This window comes from Gossypium hirsutum, chromosome A07 (assembly GCF_007990345.1).
Source record: "Gossypium hirsutum isolate 1008001.06 chromosome A07, Gossypium_hirsutum_v2.1, whole genome shotgun sequence".
In the NCBI taxonomy this organism is placed as follows: domain Eukaryota; kingdom Viridiplantae; phylum Streptophyta; class Magnoliopsida; order Malvales; family Malvaceae; genus Gossypium; species Gossypium hirsutum.
Window position 1 is genome coordinate 485159 of NC_053430.1, and position 18373 is coordinate 503531.

The following is an 18373-nucleotide window of genomic DNA, read 5'->3' on the forward strand; positions in this document are numbered from 1 at the left end:
AAATTTTATGGAGTTTACAAGTACAATCACAAATAATACATGTCTGATAAACTAAAATTAGAGTGAACATAATGTAAAGCATAACAAATTAAAAATCAAAATATATTTAAACTTAAATCAAAATAAATTTTGATAAAATTTAAACTTAAAAATTTGAAAGAAAATCCACACGCATAATCTAATTCAAAATTCAATCATTAAAATTCCGAGATAATTAGCTAGATGCAAACTAAAGGCTCCTAATTGTCGTGTTTCCAATCACTCAAAATCCTCGAAGGAGATTATATTTATGTGTGTGGCAAGACCAATAAACTCCCCCACAATAACTTCAAAAGTTAACATGTTCCAAATCTTGTTTGATTTTCTTTTCTAGTCCCAAAAACCTGCTGATCATTTATAGACGGCAAAGACCCATAAATTTTTTGGACCTTAAATAGAAAAATATCATAAGTTGGATGTGTTGGTTTCTAACTAGAAGTACCTACGCCATAAGTATCATTGTCCCACGGCAACATATTTTATAGATATACATGCATGATGAATCTAATATCTTGAAATCATCTAACATAAAACCCTGTTCGGATGGTAGGAAGGTGCAATGGGCTCGAATCTCTTAATATCTCGAATATATATATATATATATATTAGGACCCACGAATGAATGATTTTTTTTAACTCTAAAAAAAAAAAAAAGAAGAAGAAGGTACAATTAAAGGTTTACTTGACTCCCTCGATGTACCACATTTTTTAATATTTTCAATATTTGATCAAAATAGAACAATAAATTATTTTTAAAAATAAAATAAACTTCTGTCTTGCTCCTCCTCGAAACATAAATGAATTGTAGAGTAAGAAAATTTTGGGACATTTATAAATATAGAAGTTAAAGTAAGTTCAAGTCTTTGTTCATTATAATGACACTTAAGTTATTTCGCAATCCAACTTTATAAAAGAAATCATATTAACTCTTCATTTAATTTTCGTTTCTTTTAGTTTTTAAACTTATATTGTTTGTTAAATCATCCAAAAGGGGTGGAAAAGTTAATATTTGTTAATTTTGCCGATGTAGCTTTCACGTGGTAGTCCATATGTATGTTGTGTTAGCCGTTAATTAATTTCTAAATAATTTTTACATTTTAAAACAATTTTAATAATTTCAAATACTTTTTATACTTTTTTGAATTTTTAAATTAAAAAATTAATTGCTAACGTGGAACCCATATGACAATCCACATGTATGGCATGTCAACAAAGTTAACAAAACTTTAAGGTGATTTGACAAATAATGCAAGTAAATCATTATGACTTAACTTTTTAATGATACTATTAATTATGTTTTAGGTATAATTATGTGACAGCTAATATTAGTATATATTTTATTATCATTTATTTTAAATTAATATCATATATAAATAATATTTTAGTAATTATGTCGAGACAAATAAATTTAATCTAAACTCAACCCAAATGATTTTAAAATTAGACAGGCTTTTTTCAAAAAATATATTCGACCTTATTAAATCGGGTTGGATTAAAAACTATTTATCATCTCTAAATACAACTATTCAAATAAGTATAAGAAAAACAAGATTTAATCATTAAACTTAACAATGTTTGTGGTTTTTAAATCATGAACTTTATAATATTTATATAAAAGAAAAAGCTACAGATGAGTTAAAACCTTTAAATACATAAGAAAATATTGGACACCTGGACATTATGAATATTGAGCAGTTGGTGACCTGTTCAATGCTTTTGATGAAATTTATTTATATATATAAACAAACAAACAAACAATCATGTAATGTGAATTTCAGAGGAAGCAGGGAAACAGTAAGGTTGGGCAGAAAACTCAAAAATCTATTCCTTTTTCTTCTTTATTTTATGTCCCTAAAAGCTGTCGGCATATGAGAACAAACTAAAGTATGTTCCATTCAACTTAACATCAACTAAAGTTAGATTTGCTTTTAAAACCTTAGAATTTGAAAATGCCACCTTCGCCTTTTTTCTACCTTACTCAACTATAATAATAAGAAAAATTCAAGTCTATTAAGTTCATTAGTATTTACCTTTAGCTGAATTTGCTTATAATAATAGCTATCAAACTAGTATCAAAATGGCACCGTTTGAAGCTCTATATGGAAGGAAATGTAAAACTCCGTTGTATTGGTCTGAATTAAGTGAATCGAAGTTAGTGGGAGTGGATTTGATTTGGGAAACTGAACAAAAAGTCCAGATTATTCGGGATAGTTTGAAAGCTGCTTCTGATCGTAAAAAATCGTATGCAGATCTGAAGAGAAGAGATATAGAGTTCAATGTGGGCGATCATGTGTTCTTGAAAGTTTCTCCGTGGAAGAAAGTTCTACGGTTTGGTAGAAAGGGAAAACTTAGTCCACGATTTATCGGGCCGTATGAAATCATAGAAAGAATTAGTCCGGTAGCTTATAGATTGGCTTTGCCACCGGAACTTAAGAAGATCCATAATGTGTGATACGCCCCGGCCTCGGTGATGAGAGTCGAGTCGTTGATGTACCCGATCGTGAATTGGAGTAATATCAAGGTTTGTCGAAGATAGGTTAAGAAAGAAGGGATAAAGGCTCAAATTTAGTTCAAAAGGGGTTATGAAGTGTATTGAGGATGATAGGTGAATGAAAACCAAGTATTCAAGTTGAACCAACACAATATAAGTGTGTTAACCCGGGACTTATACGAATACTTAGGAAAGGTTAAATGTTGTATGGATGGAAAACGAATAAAATGGAACCTTGACCCACTATCAAAGATGATAGGAACCTCGGTATAACTTGAACGCCACACTTTGGATGCAAAGTGATAAGTTCGGATAAGAAGAATGGGTTGACGCCACAAGGGTTACTTGATAAGTCAAACGAGTCTTTGGAGAACAATGAGAGTTGTAAACAATCTCACAAAATGTAAAAACATTAGTTCAAGGTTCTTCTCCCTTTTACAATGAAATTTAACACATATTTATAGGCAAAACAAAAGGGTAGCCGAATGGGTAAAATTGGAAGCCAAATTCGGCCATGGTGCTTCATCAATTTGTTCCTTAAATTATGCATGATGTTGGCCAAATGCTTCCTTAAATTCTTCCATGAATTATGCATGATGTTGGTCAAATGCTTCCTCAAATTCTTCCATGAATTATGCATGATGTTGGTCAAGTGCTTCCTTAATTTGTTCCATAAATTATGCATGATGTTGGTCAAATGCTTCCTTAATTTCATGCCGTTCACCTCCACATTAATTCGGCTTTTATGCTTGTTGCAGTCCACCTCTTCTTTGCCGTCCATGTACATTGTCCTAGCAAATTCAACAAATTTACTTAGCTTAAATCGCACACATTAAATAATTGTAATAAGGCAAACACATTTATGCTAGGTAATAATTAAAACAATTTAAACATGCAATAAACAAACATAATTAAAATGTCCAGATTTCTTAATTAAACACTTAGTAATTATTTGAGCTAAAATAACTAACTCAACTAATTAATTTATTCCGGCAAATTAAATTAAAAGAGCTAATAACGAGCTCAACGAGTTAAATTGAGCTTGAATGAGCTGACTTGAGCACGAATGAGCTAACTTGAGCTCAAATGTTGAACCACACGAAAAGAAATTCAAATGAGCTAAAAATTAGCTTCATCTTGCACTTGGGGCCCTCGTGTTTAGGCCAATCTCGACGGCGTTGGGTTGTGACATTACATGATGCGATCAGGATCACATCAATGTGTTCCATGAATCAACGTTGAGACGGTATAGGTTGGATCCTTCACATGTGATTCCTCATACCGAGATAGAGATACAATTAGATATGACTTATTCGGATGAATCAGTGAAAATTTTAGCTCGAGAAGTTAAAGAACTACAGAACAAACGAGTACCATTAGTAAAAGTGTTATGGCATCGACATGGATTGGAGGAGGCAACCTGGGAAATGAAGGAATCAATGAGATCACAATATCCGCATTTGTTTTCAAGTATGAAATTTTGAGGACGAAATTTCTTAAGAGGGGAGAGTTGTAACGACCCAAATTTCAGGGTGTCAGAATAGTGATTTGAGATCACTAAATCCAACATGTGAGTTTACATATTAATAAATAAAAGTTAGGTGTGATTTTAGAAATATTTTTGAATTAGTGAATTTTGCGAATTAAAGAAAATTATTAGCTAAATTGAGATTAAAACGAGGTATCGAGACTTCGAAATTATAAATCGAGTCATAAATATTTTTAGAAATATTTATGGAGTGTTAATAAGTTAATATTAAATTTTCGTTAAGAAATTTTAACATTTCGGTAGTCAATTGAATGGAAAAGACTAAATAGAATAAGATGTAAAATTGTAAGAAATGATTAAATGGCTTAAAAAATTAATAATAGGGACTTAAAAGAGCAATTTGACCCAAAATAAAATGGGCTGGACGGTTAGGTAAGTGAATAACTGAGAAATAGTGTGAACTAAGGGCAAAATGGTAATTAAATTGAAATTGAATAGTTAAAAATTGGATTAAATAAGAATATCTAGAATTCTCTTCATTTTTCTTCATCCTCTCCAGCTAAAAACGCCATTGAAGGGTTTTCTTAAGCTGGTTTCTCATATTTTTACTACTTGTAAGCTTAATTCTTTGATTATTTCTTGTAATTTTTATGATTTTGAGACTTTTACAACTAGGTCCTATTATCTAATTCGTTAGTTTTTGCTTTTATGAATAATTTAGAAAGTTTCCATGAATAAGTGCTGAAATTTTATGATTATTTAGCATGGAATTGGGTTTCAATTTTATTATATGATGATTTTATGAAGAGATTTTAATAGGAATTGATTTTTAAGACCTAATTGTGAAAGTTGTTGTAATTAGGGTTTTGTGTTGAAATTTTGAATTTAAAAGGATTTGAAGTAGTTTATAATGTCTAGATAAAGTGTTAATTGAGAGGAATTAGTTTAATTAATGAATAAATTGAGTTGGGACCCGATTGTAAAAACTAAAAAAATTAGGGTAAAAGTGTAATTTCAAAATTAAAAGGCATAAAGTATGAAATAAAGTAAAATTATGATAAATTCTAATAATTGAATGATCTTATAATTATAGATCAAGAACTTGAAGCAAATCGTGGAAAGGATAAATTACTAGAATAGTTCCTGAATTTTTACGACTTTTGCAAATTAGCCCAGGTAAGTTCATATGGCTAAATTCTATGTATTATTATGAAACTTTCATGAATCTTATGATATATAATTGTATATGAATGTTATCAAATTGTGATAATTGTGAATTAATGTTTGAATAAAAGTACAAATTAGTTGGAACAATAGATTTGAATACTTTTGTTCAGTGGCTAAGACGAATTGACGGAAAAGACCATGGTTGGATCATGGCAACATGTGATATGTGATTTCCGTATAAGACCATAGCTGGGCTATGGCATCGGTGTGATGTGATTATGTGCTTCAGTGTAAGACCATATTTAGGATATGGCATTAGTGTGATAAGAGATCCGTGTAAGATCATGGCTAGGTTGTGGCTTCGGTGTGTGATATGTGATTATGTACAAGACCATAGTTTAACATGGCATTGTGAAAACGAGGTACTCAATTCCGTAATCGATCCCTAATTTGATTAAGAATGGTAAATGATAAATGGGCCCAAGAGATTGAAATTGGTTAATAAGTGATATTGAATTAAACAAAGTGAACTTATCACTGGTTTTGTGATTGACAGGAGGAATTAGTAAAAATTGAATATTATATGATTGTTATAAAATGCGGTAAGATTTATTTTCTATGCCTATGAGCTTACTAAGCTTCTATAAGCTTACTTGTATATGTTTATTGTTTCTTGTAGATTGACATATATACCTTCGGAGGATCGGATCTACATCGAGGATCACACTATTCAGATTTACTCTAGTAGATTTTGTAAACAACTTTTTGATTTATATGGCATGTATAGGGCCTAAAATAATAATGATATAGAAAGAATGATTAAGTAGGTCAAGTAATTAGAATGTAATGGTTGTGTTAGATAATGAAATATACATGTTTTGGCTTGAAATGGTCGATTGGTTGGGCATTATTGGAGTATAAATGTATTTTTGTGCAGGAGGATAGTATGAAGGTGAGAAAAGTGGTATTAAATGGCTTATTTTCGTCTACACGGACGGACACACGAGCGTGTGTCTAGGCCGTATGTGATACATGGCCTGCTATAAGGGCATGTGTTGAGGTCGTGTGCCCCCTGCATTTAAAAAATGAGAAATAGAATGTCCAGGTTATGACACACGACCTAGCACATGGGCGTGTTGCTTGGCTGTGTGACACACATGGGCTACAATATGGCCGTGTGATACGGCCGTGTGAAGTCTGCACCCAAAATATAAAATTTTAATTACCACACGACCTAGTAACACCGGCATGTGCTTAGGCCGTGTGACTCAAGTTTCTTCATGGATGCAAGTCAGAGAGTTGCACGCCCCAGCGACACGGCCACTAGGCTACACGGCTACGCCACACGAGCGTGTCCCATGTCACACGGGCGTGTAATCCCTTTTACATGATAATTTTTCTAAGTTTTCTAAAAAGTTTTCAAACTTCTCGGTTTAGTCCGAACCATTTCCAATGTATGTTTCGAGTTTTGAAGGCTCGTAATAAGGACATGAAGTGTGTTTTTGGAAAAGTTTTAAGTTTAAGTGGAAATAATTGTTCCAGTTTTGTACAAATGCTTATATTTTAGTCCAGTAATGCCTCGTACCCTGTTCCGACAGTAAATACGAGTAATGGGTATTACATGTTGAGTGTTCCTGTAGTAGGGGAGACAAATGCTTAATTACTTGTCCACATTTCTTCAGATGTAAACAATATGAGCTTGGGGTTGGGTATAGAGCAGATTAATAGATTGAAGATCCAATGTGTGGATGTCGCTGGAGTGGGCCTGGGTTCGAATGTAGAGGCTGAGAATCAATGTCTAAGGGCCAATGCAGACAAGTTTAATGAAACTAAATTAATGAGTACATGTTTGAGAGTAAGCCCAACGTTAAATCAAAATCAGGCTCTTTTTTCTGATTCAAAGAGCCATAGGGATCAGATTTCTACAGCAGAGATTGAAGAGGAATATTTCCAAATTAGGCAAGGTAAAAGAAGGAAAAAAGCTCTAAACAAGAAAACTAGATCTATACGCGAGATCTAAGATACAACAATCTCAATGAAGGAGAAGCAGAGAGAGACAGAGGGCTAAGAAAACAAAAAGGAAAAGGGATTTTGAGAATCGACGACAGTATTGTGAATTTGTCTCTTTCGGGCTCCGATATTAGTAATAGAAAAAGAGTTCTCCGAAGAGTAGTGAAAAAGACGTGGGAGGTAGGGAAAAGGCTGGGTTTCAGTGTGCAAGGAAACGAAGAGATAATTATTGAAGAAATTATGAGGATCTATAGAAAGTAATAGGTAGCACTCTAGGATGGGGGTTGATACAGTTCGGGATACTGGTATGTGGATGTTTTCGTGTTGTTTTCTTTTATTATTTTTTTTGTTAAGGAGTATGAGAATTACTACATGGAACATTACAGGGTTGGGTTCGGTTCCCAATATTGAGGTTGTCAATAGAGTAGTGAGAACAAGTAGAGCTGATGTTTGTTTTATTCAAGAAACTAAATTAGATTCGATGTTAGTAGAGTTAATTAGAAAATTTTGGGGTGAAGATTGCTTTGTTTTCATATTCGCTGCTGCTGTTGAAAGGTCAGGGGGTTTATTAATGATTTGGGATAAGGGTCATTTCTAGGCTGAAGTTGTTTTGTGTAAGAGGAGGATCGTTGTAGTAGCAAGAAAGTAGGAGGGTCAAAGAGAATGAGATGACTGTTTGACTTCAGATTGTGGGAATCTATAGGGTGATTGTTTGTTTTCTTCAAGAATCTTATTTGGAATCGGTGTCATGTGATTTTGTTTGAAAATTTTTGAGGTGATGACTGATTTGGATTTTAATTATTGATGCTTGTGTTAGATCGGAAGGTCTATTAACAATATGGGTTAAGGGGCGTTTTTTGGTCGCGGTCGAGTTTTTTGTGGGATGAGATTATTGTTGTTGAGGGCAAATGGGTGCTTGAGGGGATAGACAGTATTGTTTTAGTTTGTCATTTGGGATGGGTTTCAACTATTATGACTAATCTTTCCAAAACTTTTTCATATTGTTTGATACAAGGTTTGTTCGGGTGTTGATTGTTTGAGACTATCTGGGATATGTAGAGATGAATGGAATGATTTCTCTTTAAGATTGTTGGTTGGATAGGGAAGAGGTGATGTGTTGAGAATTGGCAGTAAGGGTGAGAGGTATGGTGTTGGTTTCTAGTTATGGAGGACAACTTGTGTTGGGATAATGATAAATATGGAGATTTTTTGGTATAAAAATGTTTGGATTTATTGGTATTGGACGGAGGGGTGGTTTTTAGATTCGATTGCATCAGTTTATGGATACGTGAGGAACTTCCCAGAGTGCATAGCTCCCTGTGGATGTTAGATATCGATTGAATTCCCTCTAAGGATTTTTTGTTCAATAGGGATGAATTTAAAAATTTTTTGGTTGGCTGTCTTTGGTGTTATAGAGAGCCGGAGAACGTTTTCAACTTGGTTTTCATTTGCAGATTTTCTTGAAGGTTTTTAGTTTAAATTGTTAGATTGGTGGGATATGTTTAGGAAATAGATTGATGATTTTGAGGACTTCTTCACATTATGTATCTTTGTTATATTGGCCGATATCAGGATGAGTTTCTGGTTGTTATCAATATTGGCAACTTATTTGACTGTTTGGCTTGCTTGAACGATTTGGTGTTTGAAAGCAAAAGGGTGTCTTTGGAAATTTTGATTTTTCAATCTTTGATGAGGGAGCTGTTGTGGATTCAGTCGGTGTATTATGTTGTCAAGGTGCAAGAGAGATCTTGGTGGATTTGTCCGAATAGGTGTTGTTTTGATTCTTGTGATTTTAAGTCAGCAGCTTACATTTTTTACAATCTCTCCCTCGTGGATGGTTATAGTTTTTTGGTGTGTGGGGTTGTAAAAGATGGTTGAGAGGGATATGGTGGGGTAGAGAGATAAGGTGGGTGATGTAAGAGCTTTATTATCTGGTTCAATGACTGCTATCGATGCTGTTGTGGCTGAGGATGGTGCGGTTAAGGTGGATCTGAGAGTATTTTTGACTAAGATTAGAATTCTTTTGTTTCTTTATTTGTTGATCTTGGTTATTTGGAGGTGATTTTTTGGTGAGTTATTAAGGCATTGAGCCATTGGTCTATTCAAGCAATTTTTGCAGGCATGGTTTGAGATTTGTTAAGGGCTGGAAACGTTGTTTTCTTGGTGGCAAATAAGAAAGCTATCGATACTGTTGTGGCTGAGGCTGGTGTGGTTAAGGTAGATCTACGAGTATTTTTTACTAAGATTTAGAATTCTTTTGTTTTTTTATTTGTTGATCTTGGTTATTTGGTGGTGATTTCTTGGTGAGTTATTAAGGCATTGAGCCATTGGTCTTTTCAAGCAATTTTTGCAGGCATGGTTTGAGATTTGTTAAGGGCTGGAAATGTTGTTTACTTGGTGGCAGATAAGAAAAGTAACGAATTGGCTTTTTCCTTGGCTATTGCTGGCGTTTATAGGGAGAAAATGTTTAAAGCTTGGTAGTTAGATTTTTGTTTTGTCGCTCTACTGATGTTGTTATGGTGGTATGCGACTTTGTTATCTGATGTAATTTTGTTTTTATTTTGCTATTTTGTTTGTCTTTTGACAACAGCACAGTTCGAATGTTGCAAAAAGAAAAAGTATGAAGTATAACTATCTGGTTATTTCATCGGGCATGTCAGTTTTTAATAGTAGAAATGGATGAAACTTTTAACAGAAATGACTAATTTGCTCTTTGATCTAATGTACAAAAATTAATTTACCCCCTTTTTTTTAGTAAGGAGGCAAAATGCAAGCTAATTTTTAGTATAAGAGCTTCCATATATAGTACTTTTACCAACTATAGACTATGGTTATGGATCTTATTTTCATGTTAAAAGGGAGCTATGGTTTCTCAATTGATTGTCGAAACCAATGCTTGCACCGAGTATGCGACCTATAATTAGCATTAGGATGTTCACTGAAGCTGCATTAATGACACCACCAAAGAAGAAGTTGATACCACCTACAAGTATGCTGCCTTTATGACCATAGATCCTTGTCATATAGGAAGCCCCGAATGTTGAAATGAGACAAGAAAAGTACAATGATGATGTGAACAATATGAGCAACTGGTTGTCATATTTACAATAATCTGTCTCTGTTAGCTTTTCTTGTTTCCTCTTGTATATCTTTGGGAAAAATTCCTTCAAGAAATCATCCATGGATGTCACCCCACCTAAATGCAACCAAATCCATATGGCTAACAAGTCTCATGAAAAATGATGGTATAACTCACAGAGTGAGAGCATCTTGTAATGCCTAAATGATTTACGGGGGAATTCACAAGGTAGGAGCATCTCGTAATGCTTGAACCTAATGGCCAAAATGGGTAATAGATAATTTTAGGGTAAATATACATTTTAGTACTTGAACTTAGTTTCAGTAAAAATACAATGGAGCTCTACACTAGAAGTTAAATTGCATTTTTTCTTTTGTACTCAAAAAATAGGCTAATTAATCCCTTTACAATAGATTAAAGAGCAAACTATAGTCCTTTCTATTAAAAATTTCATCCATTTCTACAATTAAAAATTGACATGGTTGACGAAATAATCATACAGTTACACATGTATCTCATACTGATGTACATGGATCAATTTTTAACAATAGAAATGAACCGATTTTTAATAAAAGGATAAGTTTGTTCTTTGATCTAATGTACAAGGCTAATTGGCCCATTTTTTGAGTAGAGAGAAAAAAATGCAATTTGACTCTTAGTACAATGGCATTCATGGTACTTTTACCTTCAAATTGTTACCTAAGGATTTTTTATTCGAACTTGGCTTTTTTCTTTAAATTAGTACTTAGCTATTTGAACCAATTTGAACTAGGGAGCTAAATTTAAGTGACAATTTGAACAAAAAAAGAAAGTTTAAGTTTCAAATTAAACATTGAAACTAAATTTAGGTACCTAATTGAATTAAAAGTAACAATTTAAACCTTGAAACCAAGATCAATCACGTAATTTTATGATGGAAATGGTCCTACATAGCTAACAGAAGCAAAAACACTAATTCAAAACTCACCCGAAACACCAAGATCATAACCAAAAAGGGAACAACCCAAGGCAGCAACTAGGCAAGCAAATATAAAATAACTAGTAATGTTGTATTCATAGAAATGGGCTCTCTTTTAAGTTCTCATCATCAGTAAAACCCCCACCAGCCATCTTTTTTTCTCTCAATACCCCCACTTTCTTTTTAGCGCGCGCATGTGCGCGCACACACACACACACACAAAAAAAACAAAACTAGCCCAAAAAAAGTGTTATATAAACAATGGGGGGTTCAATGAAATTAACCCAAGGCTTTGTATGAAGAAACTACTAATGTTTAATTATCATTTAGTTGATGAAAAATGTGCACCCATGATGGGAAAGAAATAAAGACTATATGATCATAGAAAACTACTAAACAAAGATTTTAAAATTTTATCAGAAAGTCTCATAAAAAAAATTATTGGAAAGTGGATTAAAAGTTGTATTTATCATATTGGATGTGATGTGTTTATACTTACAAAATTTAAAGCAAATTTTTAACGCTATTTTTTTTCATAAATTATGCTTTTTTAGAAACTAGGATTCAACCCTATAAATTAGAATCTTGACCAAATAAGCAATTAGATTGATAATTTTTTTAATTAAATGAAAGTTAATTCAATAAGATGTCCTCAAACTATATCTTAAATTTTAAATGGGTCATGTGTTCTCGAATTTTAAATTATTTTAATCGAGTTTTCGAAATATCAGTGTTGTATTAATCAAGTCCTTCTATCAGTTTGGCTTTGGGAGGGCGGTTAGATGACAATTCAAATTTGACAATGGATAAAATTTTGTGTCTATTGCATGAATAGTTTGGATCCGAATGTTAAAAAAAATAAATGTCATAAATTTTATTGATATTGTCTATTCTTTTAACATGTTAGATCTAAACTATCCATACAATAGACATAGACATATTTATAATTTTATCTGTGCATTTTTAAATATACTCATTGTCAAATCTAAATTAACAATTAATTTATAACTTGATGCCAAAGTTGAAATGAAAGACCATATCAATATAATGTTAATATTTTGAGAACTCAATTAGAACATTTTAACATTTAGGGAGCAATTTAAAATCTGAATGATAATTTTAGATGTTTAGTCAAATTAATCCTAAAAACCAAAATACACTTTAACAATTGGTTTAGAATTTTAAATTTAATAAATAAATGTCAATCAAAATCTTTTCAGAAAAAAAAAAAGAGAAGAAACTGATTTATAGTTTCAAGTGTTTGTCACTTCATCCAGACAGCTCTGATACAAATGAGGTTGATGGGATTTTTTTTTGTTATTATATAATATTTTGGGTAGGTTGAACTTTAAAAAAATTTTCATGTTTGAATTTATTTTTGTTTTGATTATATGTTGTTAAATGGGTAATAGAAAGTCTTTTTTTAACTAGTATAATAACACATGCAGTCCTCAATATTTACATATTTTTATCAATTTAATTTTAATTCTAAATAAGTTAATAAAATTTAACCCTTCACATTTACAAATTCTATTAATTTGATCCTCAAATTTCCTGACCAAAGCTTTTAGCTTTTAAGACATAAGCATCCCACATCTATTAATTGTTTTATACCGATTAAAATATTGATGAATTATTGATTTAATGAATTATACCGATTAGAAAAATATTTTCCGTTATCAATTTATAAGTTTAATGTTTTTTTAAAATCATAAAGATATAGATTAATATAATGATGAATTACATTTTAACTCTCATAAAATTGCATGTCAAGGAAAAATACAATACTCCGACTAAGAATGATTTGGCAACGGTCCCGAACGCCAAAAACATACATTGCCATGGCCTTGAATAACATTTGACAATCTTTGCTCGAGAAAATCATCTCGGCCACTTTGGTACATATACATATGATGTTTTAAAAGATTGTTTTCAAGCATGGCTATTGAGTATTGAGATGTAATCTTTTAAAATATTTCCAAATACATGAAATTTTTTTAAGAAAAAAATTGAATATATCCAAATCCAAGGGACACATATGCTTCCATCATTAATGATAACCAAAATGGCATTGCTCCTATAATATACATGTGCATGTATGCATATATAATGTTATATATATATATATGTTTTTTCAATGGAGACCAAAGTTTTTCATAGTTGACTCTTGGGTTTCCCCTTTGGGTTCTCTCCATGTTCACCTTCATAAAGAAATGCATGATTTATTGAGTCTATGTTCATTACTCTAATTGATTTCCCAATTAATTATCAACAATCATTTGCTTCCCTTTATTTATATATATCAACCCATCTTTTCAAATTCGCATTTAATCTATGTCACTTAAACTCAAATATAAATGTTCAGTACGGGTATCTATTTAATATAGGGTATGGTTATTTTCTATATTGTATATATTTAAAGGATCTTTGATGGCTCTTAAAATGGAAAATTATTTCTTTAGTCTCTTCTAAATAATAAAATTCTAAACTAATATATGGTAAAATTTTATTTTTGCTCCCAAGAATGAAAAAAATAAGTCCCTTAAAATATGAAATTATAAATTAATAAATAATAAAATTAAATTTTGACATCACAAAATTTTTATATTAAACTTTTGCCTCTAAAAATATTTCTAGATTCACCTATTCTGACACTCGTGTCAGATATAAAAACTTAAAAAAAATTGAAGAATCCAATAAACATAACATTGCTTCTAAAACACAACCAAAGATTCATAATGTTTGATAAACGCAAGTTGTATTAATCATTAAGATACCATCTAGGCTGGTTTATTTCAATGACTTTCCAATAAATTATCCCATTTGACCGAGTTTATGTATGTATATATGCTTCTTTCATTATATCAGAAGTTTGATGGTGGGTTAGTGAGTATTTTAGCCGGCGAAGATCAGTTGATGAGTTCACCTAAAACAACCTAACCTAATACGTAAAGATAGACTAGATGCAACCCCTTGACTTTATTATTGTATTAATGGTTAAGATTGACTTTTTAATTACACACTTAAATAATTTAGACTCGTTGATGTTGATTCAACTTTGAAAATTGATTCGATAAATTCAAATCAAAACTTTTCAAAAAATTTCAAGGACTTAATAAGAATTTTCAATTTTTTTAGGGTTAATTAAAACAATTAAAAATTTTAAAGAGCATAATATATTTCTTTAAATTGGGGGGAGGAAAAACCCTCTCCGACCAACAAAGTTCCGCCTTCAAAACTATTATCATAAAAAGTAAATATTCTAAACTCATTCAACTCAAACCCAAAATTAATTCAAGACCAAAGCTAACCTGAGATCCAAAATTTTTAAAACTAAAATTTACTCCATTCAAATTGAACGGATATAAAACCAATTAGACCTGCCCAAGTCTAGTCTTTTAACAGGACTTTGATATTTTATATTGCCTTAGCCACCAAATTAAGGACAAATTTCATTTTAATTCTGAAAAAAATAAAAATTGTTTTTATATGTTAAAGGATAAAATACATTCAAGGTCGCTAAATTATTAGTAAATTTATGTTTTGGTCATTTCAAAGAGTTATGAAATAGTAACTGAACTATTCAAAAGTTTTTATTAAAATTAATGGACTGTTAAAATCGTTATTGTATGACATTTTTTATTCACACCGTCTGCATCAATTAAAAGCCTCATTCCCCTTTTCTTATATAGTTTAATTTTTTTTTTATGAATCTACAAACCAAAATCTAAATAACTATCTTCTTTCAATTTCCGACACCAACCGTCATATCAACTTGGATCTAAGGTATGCTTTTTTACTCATTGATCGGTACTAATCCACCATACCAATAGTTGAATTGTCGCTTGAAGCATATTATTCAGACTTTAAATAAAAACTTTAACAATCTAGTAACTTAAATAAAAACTTTCAAATAATTCAATCATCAAAACATAATTAAAAAAACATACAAAAGTAAACAGTTTTGTCTTAAACAAAATTTAGAACACAAATGGCAGGCCTCTTATCATTCTGAATGGAATATCTCCTAAATGTCAAATGCAAAAACTCTTTCAAAGTTTCAAAAGCAAACCTTTTTTTAATTATTTAATAATTTGTTAGGTGGCACCATAAAATAGACAATACTTTTAAATTTCATCATCGTGATATATAATAATATATGTATATATATCAAACTACCTGTATATGAACTATTAAAAGTACATCTTTTGCTAACTAAAATGCATGCAGTGAAGCAATAGAATTCTGGGGGGAAAATTCTAAGATGCACAGATACTGTCCGATGAATCAATTAACGGTGTTGATTAGTTTAGTTCTTTCTATCTCAATCGTCCTCGTCGATGCGCAATCTCCCGATCCAAGTGATGATCCCGTCTCGAATTTCCGACCGAGCCTTGCGGTTGTCATAGGTATTCTTTGTGTCATGTTTGCCTTAACATTTTTCTTACTAATCTATGCCAAGTTATGTCATAGAGGAAGACCGGTTCATCACGGTGACAATCATCACTTCGGGTTGCTCCATCGGACAAGATCTCGATTTTCCGGGATCGACAGGAAAGTCATCGAATCACTCCCGTTTTTTCGTTTCTCGTCGCTTAAAGGATCGAAGAAGGGGCTCGAATGCGCAGTTTGTTTATCGAAATTCGATGATATCGAAATCATGAGGTTATTACCTAAATGCAAACATGGATTCCATATTGATTGTATTGATCAATGGCTTGAAAAACATTCAAGTTGTCCACTTTGTAGACAAAAAGTCAACGCTGAGGATTTGACCATGTTTGTATACACAAATAGTATGAGGTTCTCAAGGAATCAATCCGAGTTAACTGAAGACTCGAACATAGAACTTTACATACAAAGAGAGCAAGATCCGAGACCCGAACCCGAAATCTTTCATAAGTTAAATCACAAAATCATTGTATCCGATGTGGTAATGAAGAACCGATGGAGTAGTGTAAGTTCATCGGACCTTATGTTCTTAAACGCCGAAATGCTCAACGATATGTCGAGCAACAGGTTCTCAATACCAGGAACTGACGATGATAACCGTCGGTCCACGAAACCCATCGGAAACGATGGGATCATGAAGATCAAAGAAGAGGTAGAGATAAAGAGATTGTTTGAGAACAAAGTGAGTTCATTAAACAGAAGCAATGATTATGAAGCAAGTACCAGCCGCCATACAATTAACCAAGGTGACAAAAGATCAATGTCGGAAATCACTGCTTTGTCGAGGAACATAACAGGCGGCGGCGGTTACTTGTCGGAAAATTACACAAAGGAAGAGAGAATAAGGCGGCTGTGGTTGCCGATTGCAAGAAGAACAGTTCAATGGTTTGTTAATAAAGAAAAAAGGAGGTATCAACAACAATCTAAGGATACAATAATACAGCACTTAAATGTTTGAAATATTTTCATGTAAGTAAATTTGTGCATAAATTTTAAATATAGGCAGAGTTAGAAAATTATTTTCCTTTCTGAATTTTATTTTCCATGATTTTTAAAAAAAATCATATTGTTTTCTTTTATGGAAAATTTATGTTTTATGAAAAAGCCATAAGTCTAGAAATATATATAGAAAAAAGGCACTATATTTATTTATTTTGGTATTTTAAACTCGTCGGGTCGAATGAGGTGAGTTTTGGGTTATTTTACGTTTAAGTCATTTAATTTTGAGGTTCAAATTTTTTATTATTTGGTTTAAAACATTTTGGATTCTTAATTACTTTAAATTCTAATCTTTTTAAATTATTTATTCAAATTGTTTCAAATTTAAACTATTTTTTTAAATTAATTTAAATTCAAATTAAGTATATTTAAATTATTATTTTTTAGAATTAAATTCAGAATTAATCGAATTAAAGCATATTAAATTATATATATATATACATACAAGGTTGACAAAATGGCAGACCCAAGGAATCTGGTTTTGAAAATAAAATCTGCCAATGATACCAATGTCACTTATTCAAGTAATAATTATAAGTATAATTATCTTACAAATCGGTCCCATCAATTAAAACTAAGAATTAATTTAATAAAATATAATGAATTGAAAATTTTAATATATTTAAATTGAATTCACGCATAATAAAATTTAAATTTAAAATAATTTATAAAAAATTTATATGACATTTAAATATGATAAGACTTGGATATGAAAATTTAAAGTTGCAAAGACTGAACCTTATTCATAAAATTTTAAATTTATTACATATAAACTTTTCAAAATAATTACACTAATCAAATAATTAATTTTTTATTATAAAGGAAAAAATTTAAGCACAATCTCTAGCCATCCATGTCAAGTAAAGCTTATTTTATTTAGATTAATTTAGGGATAAAGATGATGGATACAAAATATTAATCAAATTTTTGGATTATTAAATTTGGAAAGAAACAAAAACATTGAGATAAATATTATATCATTAAAGTTTTAACCTAAATTTAAAACAATATCTCTATTAAATGCAAGCTTTTTCATATTGTCAGCTTGTAATATATATTGGCTGCATATTGCACACCTTTACCAAACAATAATAATATACACCTAATTTTTCATAAATTAATCCTCATACTTTATGATAATTAAGAAATTAGTCCAATTTAATATTTGTTTTATTTGCTTTTGTAGGTAAATGAGTTTTAAGGCAGATTTCATGAACGGAATATGCAATTTCTGATAACGGGTATAGATAAAAATTCAAATTGTTAATTGTTATCCAATTGGATTAAGTTGTGAAATTAGTTAAAATACAAAGATTAATTTCTAATAAATTAAAATAGAAGGATTAACTTTTCAATGTTTGTAAAGATTTCATTGTCTAATTTTGAATTCCGTCCCTCTACTTTGTGAAACTGAGAAATTAGTCTTTCTATTTTAATTTGTTAGAATTTGATCCTCTTACTTTACGAAACCAGAGAAGTCAATTCAATTGGGTAGCACTATTAAACTTTTTCTTTTATTAAATCATAAACCTAAAAAAAAAAAATAATAAATCTAAAGGTTGAACAATTTGTATGCAAAGAATTAGTAAAAATCAATTGTTGAACAACTTATATGCAATAAATTACCAAAAACCAATAGTTCAAGTTCTCTTGTTTACCAAGAGGTGACCTAACTTCTCAAATTGTATA

At 31.1% G+C, this 18373-nt stretch overlaps 1 protein-coding gene and 1 long non-coding RNA gene across 2 annotated transcripts; both read left to right on the forward strand.

Annotated features, from left to right (window-relative positions):
- The first annotated feature begins 4572 nt into the window (after positions 1-4572).
- LOC121231929 (uncharacterized) lies at positions 4573-6074 on the forward strand. The gene is made up of 3 exons (XR_005930167.1): positions 4573-4633; positions 5113-5195; positions 5866-6074. It is a non-coding gene; the product is annotated as an uncharacterized lncRNA (long non-coding RNA).
- Positions 6075-15421: 9347 nt separating this feature from the next.
- LOC107930825 (E3 ubiquitin-protein ligase ATL42) lies at positions 15422-16691 on the forward strand. Its single transcript, XM_016862571.2, has one exon. The coding sequence runs from the start codon at positions 15498-15500 to the stop codon at positions 16641-16643; it is 1146 nt and encodes a 381-aa protein (XP_016718060.2). The 5' UTR covers positions 15422-15497; the 3' UTR covers positions 16644-16691.
- Positions 16692-18373: the final 1682 nt, after the last annotated feature.